The sequence below is a fragment of the Microdochium trichocladiopsis genome, assembly GCF_020744255.1.
Source record: "Microdochium trichocladiopsis strain MPI-CAGE-CH-0230 chromosome Unknown B0I36scaffold_3, whole genome shotgun sequence".
Taxonomy (NCBI): domain Eukaryota; kingdom Fungi; phylum Ascomycota; class Sordariomycetes; order Xylariales; family Microdochiaceae; genus Microdochium; species Microdochium trichocladiopsis.
The window spans coordinates 4,125,861-4,140,303 of record NW_025763546.1 but is presented as its reverse complement, the minus strand read 5'-3'; the positions used below and the strand labels follow the sequence as shown (position 1 = coordinate 4,140,303).

At 57.7% G+C, this 14,443-nt stretch overlaps 5 protein-coding genes across 5 annotated transcripts; 1 reads left to right on the top strand and 4 right to left on the bottom strand.

The window, feature by feature from the left end:
* The first annotated feature begins 266 nt into the window (after window positions 1-266).
* Window positions 267-1,284, top strand: B0I36DRAFT_319316 (uncharacterized protein). The gene has a single exon (XM_046153394.1). It carries the CDS (start codon window positions 689-691, stop codon window positions 1,145-1,147), a length of 459 nt encoding a protein of 152 aa, XP_046015987.1. The 5' UTR covers window positions 267-688; the 3' UTR covers window positions 1,148-1,284.
* Window positions 1,285-1,686: 402 nt separating this feature from the next.
* On the bottom strand, window positions 1,687-2,654 carry B0I36DRAFT_319315 (uncharacterized protein). Its single transcript, XM_046153393.1, has one exon. It carries the CDS (start codon window positions 2,435-2,437, stop codon window positions 1,790-1,792), a length of 648 nt encoding a protein of 215 aa, XP_046015986.1. The 5' UTR covers window positions 2,438-2,654; the 3' UTR covers window positions 1,687-1,789.
* Window positions 2,655-5,493: 2,839 nt separating this feature from the next.
* B0I36DRAFT_239221 (3-ketoacyl-CoA thiolase) lies at window positions 5,494-6,832 on the bottom strand (the record flags this gene model as incomplete). Its single annotated transcript, XM_046149674.1, has 2 exons — window positions 5,494-6,679; window positions 6,768-6,832. The coding sequence occupies 2 exons, from the start codon at window positions 6,830-6,832 to the stop codon at window positions 5,494-5,496; spliced, it is 1,251 nt and encodes a 416-aa protein (XP_046015985.1).
* A 1,108-nt stretch (window positions 6,833-7,940) lies between these two features.
* On the bottom strand, window positions 7,941-8,990 carry B0I36DRAFT_361209 (glycosyl hydrolase catalytic core-domain-containing protein; the record flags this gene model as incomplete). The annotated part of the gene is made up of 2 exons (XM_046158449.1): window positions 7,941-8,298; window positions 8,365-8,990. 2 exons carry the CDS (start codon window positions 8,988-8,990, stop codon window positions 7,941-7,943), a joined length of 984 nt encoding a protein of 327 aa, XP_046015984.1.
* Window positions 8,991-12,798: 3,808 nt separating this feature from the next.
* On the bottom strand, window positions 12,799-14,368 carry B0I36DRAFT_319309 (carbonic anhydrase). The gene has a single exon (XM_046153392.1). The coding sequence runs from the start codon at window positions 14,025-14,027 to the stop codon at window positions 13,119-13,121; it is 909 nt and encodes a 302-aa protein (XP_046015983.1). The 5' UTR covers window positions 14,028-14,368; the 3' UTR covers window positions 12,799-13,118.
* Between the last annotated feature and the right edge of the window lie 75 nt (window positions 14,369-14,443).

Sequence of the window (14,443 nt, the reverse complement as noted above, 5' to 3'; positions counted from 1 at the left end):
GCTGTGGCAGACGATGACTCGTGTGGTTGTGCTTCTTGTTTGGCTGGGGCGCGGCGCGTTGCTGCTGCTGCTGGGGAAGTCCAAGTCTGGTACAGCGCAGCTCCGGACTAGGCAACACCATTCGCCAGCCAGTGCACCAGACTCTGGGAACGTACGCAAGCCGGTCGTGTCGTGCCTGCCACGCAAGCTCTTGTTCGTGACTGCACTTTCCAGCATCGCCCCGTTTGTGGCAGCCTGCGATCCCCTCACTTGGTAGTGATGCCTCTCACCGGAGACACCACCTCGCCTCGACAGCAATAAACACCGCAGGGTTGTGTGCCCAGGGCTTCTCAATGCCTCCACCCAGCCCTGTGCCGCGCCGTTTCCACCCCGGATGCCTGTCGCCCGTTGCGCATTCTTCATGCATGCCAATCCCTCGCCCCTGCCGCCCGCTCTCGTCGTCGGGCGGGCCGAGTCGAGTCTTTGGCTCTAGGGACAGCAATGTTCAATCCGGCAAACAACAAACAAAAGCTGGGCATTTGTGACAGGCTCCAGAAGAATGCCTTACGCTACCCAAGGCAAATAGGCGGCGGATGCTGTAGCAGTCAGTGGTTGTCCACACGGGCTGCCACTTGTGGGTGTGGCCACGGCACGTCAAATCCCCCATGCCTGTCTGTCAGTCCCACGCTGCTATTTTGCACGCACACACATGCTCGACACGCAATCGACGGCTACAGACACTGCACGAAGCCATGTCAGTGTGGCAAGCTGCACAGCAAAGTTTCCCAAGCCGTTGCAGAGACAGGCCGCACTCGACCAGGAGTCGACACCAATGACGACAGCTACCAAGATCGCTGGCGAGGCTAGAGCCACTGTCGCTGACTCGTGCCAAATGTCGCGCTCCCTCTCTGACACGAAGTCACGTGCGCTGCTTCGCTCGACTTTAACTCAACCTTGGAACCATGGGACGCTCAAGACCCCACCCACCATGGAAACCAGACGTCACATCACAGACAGCAAGCACGTGCGTTTCACACTGAGAGAATCCAAAAGCCGATCATATTATGAATACTGTACAATCCATCCCCCTACATCCGTCCAGTCCACGCTCATATCATGGATAATGTACAGATCATTTCCCGATGCCCGTCAACCATCCAATCATTAGCTTCGTGTTTCCACTGCTCCTCCCAATCCACCACAGATTGGCCGACAACCGGTGACCTGCACCGGCTCTCTCAAGGTAGCCGCCCTGTACCCGTCAACCCATCCAGTCGGTTGCTTTAGTGTTTCCATTCCTTCTCCAGTTCGCCATAGACTGGCCCATGCCCGCTGACCGGTCGTTTCTCCACCGGCTCCTGCAGGATAGCTGCCCGTGAGCAACACGGCAGTTTGTACCAGAAGTCCTTGTCCACATGCATCCACCATTTGACGGTGGGCATCACATCGTCCATGATCCTCTCCAGTGCCAGCCGGTTCCAATATGCCACGTCCGGATCAAGCTGCCTGGGGACGTAGCGCGGTTCGAGTTTCCCCTCCAAGACCTTGAGCTCTTCCATCATTAGCTCATACGTCTCGGTTGGCCCGATGGTCCGGGGCTCGACATCAGTTGTTTCCATCGGATATAGCTCGGGATCGCGGATCATCCTGCTGGCGACTTCATTATTGCCCTTGGCCCGATTCAGCCGGTATGTGAGTTCCCGGTGGAACTCTTCGCGGAGCACATTGCGTGTCTCGACGAAGAGAGCATGCGCCCTCTGCTCGGGGCAAGTAGTCCATGGACTGTCTGGTCCTACGAGACCACACTTTCTCAGCTCTTTGACTCGGCCGCGGACTTGTGACACATACTCGGACGCCCGTCTCCGCAGCGCCTCGTTGACGGCCTCGGTCCGGTTGTCGTCGGAGCTGTGCAGCTGCTCGGGGAGCGGCCATCTCGGGTGTTCCTGCTCGTCGGCCTTCTTCTGACGGGCCTCTTGCTGGAGACGGTGCCAATCCTCCCATTGCTGCCGTCGTCGCTGCTCCTGCCACTGGCGCTGCTTCCGCTCAAGCTCTTGCTGTTCGTGCCACTCCTGCAATGCCTTTTGCCGCATCTCCTGTTCATAGTGCCATGCCGTGTAGAGTCCTTCCGTGTCGTAAGGCTCCTGCTGTGCCCGGTCCGCTGCTCTGCGCGATGATGTCTCTGCAGCCTTGGTGTAGTTGGTCCCTCTGGCGATGACGATGCCTCCGGTGAGGTCGTCTTGATGGGTGGTGGGCAGGCTGGTGGATGCAGTAGCGGAGGCGAGAGGCTGCTCAGGTGTGTCCTGTTTGATGGTCTCGTCTTCGACACTTTGCTCGACCGATGAGTCCTGCTGCTGCCGCTGCTCCTCCTCCTCCTCCGCGGATGGGTTGATTTGTGTGGTGGTGGTGGCAGGGGAGCTGCTTTCGTCATCCTTCTTGGCGGTCGTGGTGGTGGTGTCATCTGCGACCTGCACAGCCTCGGCGGCCTTGGTGTCGAATTTGTCGATGTGTGCCTCTGCTGTGTCAAGGTGGGTTCCACTGCTCTCTGTCTCGTCTTTTGTCTTCTTCTTCTCTTCCTCCTGCTGCTGCTCCTGCTCCTGCGGAGTGGCTGTGGTGGAGTTTGTGTTGGCCGTAGTAGTAGTGGTGGTGGTGGTGGTGTTCGCCGGCGTTTTAGCCGTGGCCTCGCGGCGGTCGAGGGCAGGGCCTGGTAGTCTGAGGCCCGAGAGGGAAGCGTCTCGGTATGACCGCTTGAGCTTGACTGGACCGGGTGAAGTCTCCGATGAGGAGGATGGTGAGGTGGAACGGTAGGAAGAAGAAGAAGAATACGGTGGCCGTGGTGGTGGGGATGATGATGACGAGGTAGAGCTGGGCGATGTCGCACGTGAGGAAGATGACTTTGAAGACGACTTGGGAGAAAGCGAGGGGAAGTCGGTGGGAGAGTAATGCGTGGCAGCAGGAGTGGACTTTGTCGCAGTAGAGGAGGAGCTGCTGCTGCTGCTGCCGCTCCCGGCACCGGCTCCCCGGGCGATCGATGCCCAGGAGCGGTGGTGGTGATGGTCTTTGGTGGTCTCGCTGGCGGCACCGGCATCGGCACCGGGAGCGGCGACGGTGGCGGCGGTGGCGGTCTTGACTTGAGCTTGCGAAGCCATTGTGTTTTCTAGAGTTCTTTTTCTGTGTGGTTATTGTCGTGGCTTTCTCTTTGCCGTGGATTCGTAAGGGTTCGTTGTTCTCCGTGCTGCTTGTACACTTGGTAGCTGCGGAGAACGTGCTAGACTATCGTCGGATGTGTATAAAACGTTGTGGTTTTGTTGTGCTGTAGGGTGCTGTATACACAAGAAGTTGCCCTTCTGGGTGGCCTCGCTTGTCGAGCCTTGGTTCTCTGAAGTCCGAGATGTCAAGAGCGAGGAGCTTTGGGCTTGCGCGGGATGGGGGTTAAGTTGTCTGAATCCCTTTTGTTTCTTTTATGTTATGAAAGAAGAATGAGCTTTTTTTTTTGGTTTTGGTTTTGGTGCAGTGTCTGGGTTTGCGGTGGCTTTGGACTGTGCTGTTGCAGAACAGATGTCTCCCTGCTACGAGGGAGGGAAATGACGGAGGACGGATGGTGAAGAAATATGAAATGGGAGACGTCCCCTCGCCTGCGTATGCATCTCCGATGAATAGACTTTACTTGTGGGAGGCAGAGTCTATGACCGTAGCCGTCCCTATGTGAAGCCTGGCATGGGAGTAGTGGCAGATGTGAGGTGAGGCGAGTGCTGTGTGTGCGGTCCGGCTTTGGACGGGAAGCAGCTGTACCGGCATCGTGTAAGTTGTGGTTGGGCGTCATGGCTTACTTGTCCCCGGTCGCGACACTTGCTGGTTCCATATCCATGGATGGACTGTACCGCACAAGATTGTGTGGAACGAGATGGCATTCGGAGATGGCATGTGAGATTGCATGTGAGAGCGCCAAAGTTCCAAGGGAAGCGGCTGCGAAAGCGAACAGAGGCGGTTCTGCCCTGGACATGAATTACCGGTTTGGGAAGTGAATCCCAAACGACTTAGTTGGTCGTGATTAGGCTTCGAAACACTATCATTCTGCTCGCGATGCCATACTCCGGTATCCGGAACATCAGCCTTGACCTGCTCGTATCAATACTTTGCACGAAATAGCCGTTCTGCACATGGGCGACCGAAGTAAACCCACCATCTTTAAGCTTAAATCCCAAGAATAACGTGCCGCTGGAACAACCGCAGCCACGCGAGCCACGGCAGGCTTCCCACATGGCAGCGGAGAAAGGTACGGCCAGGCCAGTCCTTGCCTTCCAGAAAGCTCCAAAGCAATGCTGTACCAAGCTGCCGGTGATACTGGACGCAGAGGCCCGGCAAGGGGCCATCACATGCTCTCTGTCGCTCGTCCAGGTCTGCTCACCCCCAAAATACACCACGGTGGTGCCAAAGCTTAGTAGCGCTGTTAGCCAATGTTCGTATCCATCACAAGTCAAAGACGACAACGGGTCCTGCTGGACCACAAAATAGAGCGTGTTGTACACAAAGCACACACACACACACACACACCACACACAGTTCCTTGCGATAGAGAAGACTGTGCACACGCCCGTTGCCCGTTACCCGTGGTCCAAAAAATGACATGCTGCCTGTCTCAAAGGACACACACATCGCTGGAACACACCAAAGCGCCATGCGGTCCACCTGGGCACGCACAAAATTATAAGCATTCAAAACATGAGTTCCCTATAAGTCAGCCATGCGATTCATACGGTCTCCCTCCATGTAGGCCTCGGCCGGCATGGACGCTACCACCACCACCACCGCCGCCGCCGCTGCCACCGTACCCATGGGAAGCAGACAACGGTTCCCATTTTCCCAGGATGAAAGAACAAGCTCATTCCAGACAAACAAAGCATAGCAAGCGGAACGCCACACCAAATCGCCATACGGTAAGCGCAAGAAACCACAACGATTCAACAAAAAAAAGGAAAAAGAAAAAAGAAAAAGGAACCCGGCGGATCCAGAAAGACGTCGTTCCTATAAGCTCCCCTCCGCGTGGCACTTCAAGTCTCCTTTCACGTGGACCGTGGCCGCCACGGATGTATCACCAACACCACCATACCCATGGGGAACTAGACAACGCTCCCCTCATTTCGCTGGAGAAAAGAATAAGCTTACTCCAGACAAGCAAGCAAGCTTAACCAGGAGCCGGGTAGTGTGCCTGGGTGGGTGCACGGCACTGCACTACATTATCACGCAGCCAGAGATAGCCCAGCCAAGGTAGCCCTACACAACACTTCAGCACCAGCGGCACGCTCTATTAGGTCTTCGAATATGACTGGTCATTATCAATGCATTTTCCATTCTTGTTTTCATTTCTGTGCCAAATTCGCTGGTTTGTTTGAACACCCAAAAGAAAAGAATAAATAAACTATGCGTAGCTCATACAAGATATCCGCCTTTCCCTTTTTTTCCCCGCCGACTTCTCACCTCACCTCAGACCTCTTCGCGGGTGATATGCTTGTTTTCTTACAACTGCTCGTTGACAAACAGGCCAGCCATGCCCTGGCCAGTACCGATGCACATGCTGGTGAGCAGGATCTTCTTCTTGGTGCGGCGCAGCTCACTCAGGCCCGTGACGATCTGGCGCGTGCCCGTGGCACCGAGGGGGTGGCCGAGCGCGATGGCGCCGCCGCGGGGGTTCATCTTCTCGTGGGGGATCTTGAGGAAGTCGCGGGTGTAGACGGCCATGGTGGCGAAAGCCTCGTTGACCTCGACAACGTCAATGTCGGCGAGCGTGAGGCCGTACTTGTTGAGCAGCTTGGGGATGGCGACAGTGGGGCCGATGCCCATGATCCGGGGCGCAAGGCCGGCCACGGTGGTGCCGACGTACTTGGCCATGATGGGCACGCCGAGCTGGAGGGCGCGCGAGCGCTTCATGAGCACCACGGCGGCGGCGCCGTCGGTGACCTGGCTGGCGTTGCCGCCGGTGGTGATGTTGCCCCACTGCGGGAAGGCGGCGCGGATCTTGCCGAGGCCCTCGGCCGTGGTGCCGGGCCGGATGCCCTCGTCGCGGGTGAGCGTGACCTCCTTGAACTCGCCGTCGGGGCCCTTGACCTTGGTGGTGATGGGCGCAATCTCGTCCTCGGACCAGCCGGCCTTCTGGGCGGCCTCGGCGCGGCGGAAGCTCTCGGCGCTGTACACGTCAATCTGCTCGCGGGTGAGGTTGAAGTCGCGGCCGACGTTCTCGCTCGTCCAGCCCATGGGCTGCATGCAGTCCTGCGCCTCCTGGGACTTGGCGGTCACGGCCTCGTCAAAGGGCTGGTCGAGGCGGTCGCCGCCGATCGTCATCGACTCGACACCGCCGGCGATGCCGATCTCGATGGAGCCGTTGGCGATGCTGTGGGCGATGTCGGCCACGGCCTTGAGGCCGGAGGCGCAGAAGCGGTTGACGCTGTTGGCGCCGGCGGTGTTGGGGAAGCCCGCGGCGAGGGCGGCGGCACGGGCCTTGTAGGCGGCCTTGGAGTCGGAGACGTTGCCAATGGTGATGTCCTCGATGAGGTCCGGGGAGAAACCCATGCGCTCGCGGGTGGCCTCGAGGATGGCCATGATGAGGTACTCGACCGAGGTGTCCTTGAAGCCGCCCTTCATGCCCTTGGCGAGGGGCGTCCGGATGGCGCAGGTGATGACAATGTCATCGGGGTTCTTGGAGGTGCTGGCAAGGGAGGAGACAGGTTAGCCGCGGGACCATACACCAGACGACAAGTATTTTCGAAGTGAAAGAGCCCAATGGAAGTGCTTACATGTGGCTCAGGGAGGAGCCGGGGGTGATGTGCTTGAGCAGCGAGGTGACCCGTTCGACAGCCATGGCGGCGGTGGCGATGTGTGTGAGGTATGTGTGTGTGTTGTGTGTGTGAAGATGTGTATGTGCTCGTCGTTCGCCTGGAGTAGTCGAGCAATGTGTGACTGATGTTCAACCGCTGGTCCACGAAGCAGAAGGTCGGAAGGAGAGAGGAAGAGGGGAGTGGATTGAAGTTGGAAATGCGGAGGACGAGGAGGCCGATGGCAAAGTTAAAGGACCAGGGAGTTCTGGGGTAAACGAAGCGAGAGCCCCGTGTTCTACTGCCGCCCCACCAGCGGCCACTCTGCCGAGGCATTTACCCCAAGGACAGAGCACACCCGTGGGCAGCAGCTGGGCATGCTGAGCTCAGCACCCTCGCAGCGTGCGTGCGCTACCTAGGGGAGGGCCCTAGCGCCGTTCCGCTGGTCACGCCCTGCTTCCGCCCTCCAGGCGCGGGCCCGGTAGTCCTCTCCACCTTCACAGGCGTTACTTTTCCCCATCTCAATCGCCTTGATTATCACCAGACGTCCTGCTCGCCACCGTGGCCCGCCATCTGGGGAATCCCGCGGGTCGCATGTCCTGAAGGCTGCATGGCAGGCAATCTCGTCTCAAGCCGGGCAGGCATTCCATCTGCACGAAAATCTCACCGAGTGCCTGTGTCGCCCATCGCCCACAATGTGCCACAACAACTGCCATGCCTAGGGCGGAACAAGTTCCGCCGCTGTCCGTGGTGCAAATGTCGGGTTTTCTCTACCCCTTCCGTTAGTATCTCGCCGCCTCGGCCTCGGCCTCGCCCTCCACCAAAGGTTTGCCCCAGCTCTACCCCATCTTCCCCAGACGAGGCGCGTCTCTCGTGATCTTTCACAATTTGTAAGCATGCCGTATTTGTCAAAAAAACAAGTCTTTGCCGCTCTAGTGTCTATGTCTATACTGTGCCAAAGGGATCAGCCGGTATTCCCAAACCGCCTGCTCAAACGCCCCCAAAGTCCGTTCGTGGTTGATACGTGCGCCTGACGGCTATCACAAGCCTTTCATGCAGCCATTCATCGTCCTTATCCCAGTCGTAAAACAAGAACAGCCCATATGTCAATGAGGTGGCATCCCGCCTGGAGAGCACGCGAAGACGGAGACCATACTACAGCAGAGTTGAGACCCAGACCGTAATCCATGTGGCCACAAGGACGGCAGCCGAGGCGCCTGCCCCGGAACGGGCCCCGACGTTAACCTTGGTGCCAGACTGAGGATCAATCCCCGTCGCGCTGCCGCCCAGATACCACGAGCCAATGTCGGTCAGATTGCCATCATTGTTGAGCATGACCACATTGGGTCCCACATTGCTGTACTGCGAGCGGAACGCGCCAAAGTACGAGTACCGCCCGACAGACTCCAGTCTGTCAAAGTACTCCATCGACATGTTGAAGAACTGCTGCGTCGCCTGCAGATCCTGGTTGTCGAGCGCATACTCAGTGATCCACTGCGTGACGTTGGGGAATCTGTTTGGGTAGCAACTTTTGTTAGCCAGCGGATCCGGTACCTCCTTGCATGTGCGAGACACTTACGCTGCGGCATATGTGCCCATGTGGCTTGCCAGGCCCTCAAAGTTGCCGTACCAGTGGAGGTTGACAAAGTCGTATGTGCAGTTCTTTTTCTCCGGCAGGCCTGCGCTCACAATCTGAGAACAGTTGCCCAGGAACTGCTGCAGCCACGGCACGCCTCCCCAGCCCCCCGTCGTCCCTGGCAGGCCGAGCTTGACGCCCAGAGCTGCGAGGGGCTCAATGTTCTTGACCCAGACACTCGCCGCGACCGAGGGAAGAATGTTGCTTCCGCCATATTGTGTCGGCCCGTCAGGCTCATTGAAGCCTAGGACATGTGTGATGTTGCGGCCAGCCTTGATCTGTGCAGTGACCGAATCGTAGAAGTCCGTGCCGGAGGTGGCACCCCAGAGCATGGGCACAAACCCAAACTCTTCCTGTGTCTTGTCCGCGTAGAATTGGGACGGCTCGGCTTTGTAGTTGTAGTACCAGGTGATGGAAGACCCGGGCCTGTCCCAGTTCCTCTCATCGGACGCCGGGCCGACCGGCACGGATACGAGACCTCGCTTTGGTGACGATGTTTGTGCTGATGTGCTATGGATGTTGAGAATGACGGCGAGCAGGAGGCCTGCTGATAATGAAGGACGATGCATGGTGGCGGATTATGTATATTGTGCTGCTTTGTAGAAGAAAATGGCTTGTCGAGGCTCAGGGATAGGGAACCTTGAGGATTGAGTGAAGATGCGAGCCCAGTGCTGCCTCAGGGGAACACTTGGATGACAATATATTCTGGTGGCGGCCCTGATGTTGTTGAGCCCGCGCGTTATCGTGAGAGCAAGGGAGCCGATCCCTGCGCCGATCCGGATCAACGGCGTCTCCACCGTCCGTGGGCACGGCAGCCGTGGAGGGAGCGAGGTTTTGCGGCCTTCTCGTGCTTGGTTTGCCGTATCCGAGGCGATGATCGCGAATTAGAGCTGCCAGCAGACCGCGATATTGGTTCAATGGTGCGTTTTCTGTGAGTCGACTCAATTGGGCGGAGCAAGACACCGCAGTTGGAAAGCGACGAAGCAACGAGCAGGCAGAGCAAAGTGGGCAGCAGGACGAGACAACGCAGCGATACAGGCTCGGGACGAGGATGGGTGAAGTAGTCTTGCTGAGGGAGATGTTCAAGAACAAAAAAAGGGCCGAACGGTCCAAGTTATCAGGGAATGCAGGTTACGACTGGGACAGATAAGACGGAAATCCAAAGCGGGCCAGAAAACACAGGCGTGCCTCGACCAGACGGCCCGCGCGGCGGAAAAGGAACGGGACGGGATGCAGGAGCCATGCAGGTCATGCCCAAAAGCCATGGCTTGGGGGTGCAGCCTGTGCCAGCGTCTCGGCAGCCTTGGCCGTGGACGCCCAGGAAGCCGCATCCTCTAGTTTTGGCGATCTAGCCAGGCGGAAGGCGCCAGCCCGATGCTGACCACAGTATCTCAGATATTGATTGCCGTGCTGTAGCGCCCAGCCTCGTGCCGGGGCCCTGCGCAAGACATACACGGGGGTAGGGATCACCCGGTGTGTGCCCATGTCTTTTCTGTCACCACGTCGCTGGAGGACGTAATCCCCCGAGACAAATGGTGGCACGGAGGCTGAAAGCCCCGGGAACGGTGGGGACAGCCACGGCAGACGGACATGATGGCTTGAAGCCGAGCATGGACTAGCCCAGGTGAGGCTCTGAGGCTCATAGTCTGGCCCATGAGGTTTCCAGAGCCCAAGGGCTGATTGCGGCATCCATCAAAACCTCACCGTGGGCGGCGTCGCTCTAGGTTCAGGTACGACGCGGGCTAGAGGGGGTGGAGGGGGTAATGGCCACCCAGGGGTTCTGGCCACCCCCCCCCCCACATCGTGATGCGCGTTCAGCAACCATCACAACAACAAATTCGTCGCGTCACCATTTGGCCCAGAATCGTCCAATTCCATTGTAATGAAGCCTGATAAGGTCGATCACGAGTGGCGCATCGCGCGGGCACTTAAGGCGGTCGAAAAAGGCGAGAACCGCAAGAAGGCAGCCGCCATTTGGGGAGTGCCTAGATCGACACTGAGAAACCGCCTTACCGGCGCAGAGAACGCGCGCAACAGCCACTGGTTCCAAATGAAGCTATCACCAAGTCAAGAGACGTTCCTCTATAGCTGGATTATCAATGAGGAGGCCGCTAGGCGTGCTCCGTCGCGTACGCAGGCCACAGGCTTCGCCCAATCCATCGTTAACGCATCCGGCAGTAATGACATCCTCGGAGGGCGCTGGATTAACGGCTTCCTCTCACGCAACCCAAGTATTGCAAGCAAGGTCGGGTACCCATTGGAATCCTCGCGAGCCAAGGGAACCGACAGAGAGACTCTAGCAACTTTTTATCGCAATTTACAGTATCAGATCGACTCAAAGAAGATCAAATACAACAACATCGCAAACCTCGACGAAACGGGCCTCCAGGAGGGCGATAGTTACCGCGGAAAGGTACTTGGCAGTTCCTACGTTCGCCGGGCAGAGATAGACTCTTCAAAGGCATCCGCCTAGGTGTCAATATTGGAATGCATCTCCGCAGAAGGCGAACGCCTAACACCCCTCTTCATCATGCAAGGGGAAAATCCTCAAGCGCAATAGTTCCCTGAACAGGGCAGTTAGCCACTAGAGATGGAAATATATAAGTTCGAGGCAACTCCGTCAGGGTGGTGCACTAGGGATATCGCCGTTAACTAGCTACAAGAGATATACCTCCCGGAAACGCAGCCGTCTCGGGATAAGTAGCGCCTCCTGGTACTCGATAGTGCCTCTACGCATGCTACCTACGAATTCCAGTATTATTACTGGCGCAATAAGGTACATCTTAAATACCTACCACCGCATACATCACATCAAACGCAGCCCCTCGATATCGTGCCTTTCTCCGTCCTGAAGGGGGCCTATCGCCGCGAGACAAAGGCGTGGCAGTCGTACGACGTCGCCGCGCCATTACAGAAGCAGCGGTTCCTTAGAGCCTACTACAAGGCGGCCAATGAGGCCTTCAAGAAGAGCAATATCGAGGCAGGGTTTCGCAGGGCCTCAATATGGCCCATTAACCCGGAACGGGTCAATAAAGACAGGGTGCTAGAGACCGACCGTTTGCCCACCACTCCAGAGCTCGAGAACCCGCCTCTAGACAATTCCTTCGCGAAGTTTACTACGCCGAGGAAGTCAACAGACCTAGCAGCTCAAGTGCGCGCCCTTAACGGCCAGGTCAGAGGGCTGGAGAGGGATTATCGTCACATCGTCAAGAAGGCGGGTAAGGGCCTGGACAAGCTGGCTTCCACGGTCGCTTCACTTCGCGACCAGATCCACCACAAGGACGCCGAAATCGACAGTCTAACACCATTCCCACATAAAAGAATCAAGCGCGATGACGCCAGTAAGCTTTTTGTCGACCGCAAGCAGGTCTAGGCCTCTCAAAGTGGCCTCGCGAAGAAGCAGGCGGAAAAGCTCGTAGCGCGGAAACAGGAGGTCGCAGAGCAGCGCAAGGCAGGTGCAGCAACCGTTGACATGGTGGATGCTGCAGTCCAGACAGCAGATAATTGAATCACAAAGTTTTACGAAATTCTATTGCAATTTGGTGGTACTGTGGAAGGTTGTCGTGATTGCATGATCAGGTGGTTGGGGTGGCCATAACCCCTGGGTGGCCATAACCCCCTCCCCGTCTCTAGTCAGATCCGTTGCGGGCGCTACCAACAGGCCGCTTGTGCCGAGGGGTGTGGGTGTCGTGTGTGTGCATGGTGTGGTGTGGTGGAGCTGCCAATGTCGCCACTCTCCCGCTAAGCAGCCAGTCTAGGCGGCCAGTTCCTTTCAATTACCAGCTCCCATGTCGAGCCAGCCAAATCCCCTACAGGTATACGAGCCACGCATGCATGCTTTGGTATAACAGTTCATCATGGATGAGAAATCGGAAGAATGATTGATGATGTGAGCATAGCGCGGCTGTCGTGCCTGGACCGCGAGAGGAGCCTCCAAGAGACCTCGGCCGTGATGGATTGATTACGAGGCCTGAATTCTGCTGTAGCCATCCTTGCAGAGTGCTCATGCACTCTAGAAAAGGCGCGGGGTTCTCCGCTCTGGCGACTCCCGTCGATTGCTCAGCCCGCTGGCGAGCTTCAGAGGGCTTGGCCATTCCCAGTGTCTTCCTCGATGGTTTATCGCATTCTCTCAAGGCGCTCGAACTCATTGAGTCCCACAGGAAGCAGTCAAGGACCGGGAGGCCAACGAGCCCCCCCACCTCTCCCGCACCCGGGCACCGGACCAGGGGCAGTGAAAATCATCGTACGATTCTCACAGCACCAGCCGCGCCTGCCGGTCCACCCAGCTGACCTTGACCACATTGACCGTCCACATATGGACGCATTGGCGCCGCATCATCCATAAAAGGCTGTCAAGATCTCGGATCTAAGCGGACGGCCCGGGGATGTTCCCTGCCCCGTCACACTGGCACGCCTGTCATTGGGTGGCTTCGAGGACACACGCACACCAGCACCCAGCCATCCTAGCTTGTTCAATGGGGACTGCAACGACAACGGTTACATATATGACAGTGACCTTGCTGGCCACTTCCTGGATTGTGCTTATTTGAACTACCTTGCTTATCTTTGCTTTCCCCTGACGCCTTTCCCTTCTCCTTCAACGCCTGATCGACCAAACACGCAACATTCGACAATCTTTTACTCCTACATTCGACAATAACGCGACTCTCCTTTGTCCGTAGGTCGCTGGGACCACCCTACTCGGTAAGGTTGTAGATCTTCTGGATGTCGTGCAGCAGACCCTCAAAGTCAATCTTGAGGTCCTTGATGAGGCCGTTCTCAAAGTTGAAGACCCAGCCGTGGACGACGGGGAACTTCTTCTTTGCATACGACTGCTGGACGGCAGCGGTCTTGATGACGTTGCGGCACTGCTCGAGGACCGAGAGCTCGACAAGGCGGTTGTACCGCTGGGGCTCGTCGGTAATGTCGTCAAGCTCCTTCTCGTGGAGGCGGTAGACGTCGCGGATGTTGCGCAGCCAGGGGTTGAGCAGGCCCAGGTCCTTGGGTGTCATGGCGGCTTTGACACCGCCGCAGCCGTAGTGGCCACAGACGACAATGTGCTTGACCTCGAGGTGGCGGACGGCGTAGTTAATGACGGACATGACGTTGAGATCGGCGTTGACGACCAGGTTGGCAATGTTGCGGTGGATGAAGGCCTCGCCGGGCTGGAGGCCTGAGATCTGCTCAAAGGGAATGCGGGAGTCGCTGCAGCCAATGTACAGATACTCGGGGGTCTGGCCGGCCGAGAGCTTCGTAAAGTACTCTGGGTCATCCTTGGCCTTCTGCTCGGCCCATTTCTGGTTGTACTCGAAGACCTTGTCGTGCGAGTGCTTGAGATACTTGTCAATGTCCTCGCCAGACATGTTGGCGGCGTTGAGCGAGTAGCTGCGGGTGTTTGTGGGCGTGGAGGGCGTCGGGGCGGAAGAGGAAGAGGAGGAGTGCGACGAGCAGTATCGCAGAGCAGTTGTGTGTGTGTTGAAGCGAGGGAGCGCAGCTGGCAGGGCAGAGGCAAGAGACCTGGAGGTGGTGTGCCGAGAAGCAGATGTGAGGAGAGAGAAGCCGCGGAGGATGGATGCGGAGGAGGAGGAGAAGGAGAGGGGAGGCATTGGGAAGGTCACGAGCTGGGGTCTACGGCCTGGTGTGACGGACAGTGACGGTGACGGTGGGGTGGGAGGATGATTACTGTCCGCGGGCAGACACTGCAGGAACGGCTCGCTCTCAGCAAATGCAAAGGGGAGCAGTGCGCGTGGGGGACCACGGAGAGCAAACAATGGCAGGCAGGTGCGACAGAAAGTCTTGGGAGCGACAAAGAAGCAGCGATTTGTTGGGGGGCCCTGCTCCGGCCGGCCGCCGCGCAGCGCTGGCTGGAGCACTGCAGCGTGCTAGCGAATCGATAGGTCGCGATAGCCTCAATTGGGCGGCCCCGGTGCACCCGGCAGTTGGGATCGACGTCACTGGCAGCTGCTCACTCTCACAATATGAAGCTCGCTGGGGTGGGGTAGCTCGAGGCCATCCAATATCC

Excerpts from the sequence above, each read along its gene's own strand:
- B0I36DRAFT_319309 (XM_046153392.1), bottom strand. The coding sequence starts at position 14,027 with ATGCCTCCCCTCTCCTTCTCCTCCTCCTCCGCATCCATCCTCCGCGGC.
- B0I36DRAFT_319315 (XM_046153393.1), bottom strand. The coding sequence starts at position 2,437 with ATGACACCACCACCACGACCGCCAAGAAGGATGACGAAAGCAGCTCCC.
- B0I36DRAFT_319316 (XM_046153394.1), top strand. The coding sequence starts at position 689 with ATGCTCGACACGCAATCGACGGCTACAGACACTGCACGAAGCCATGTC.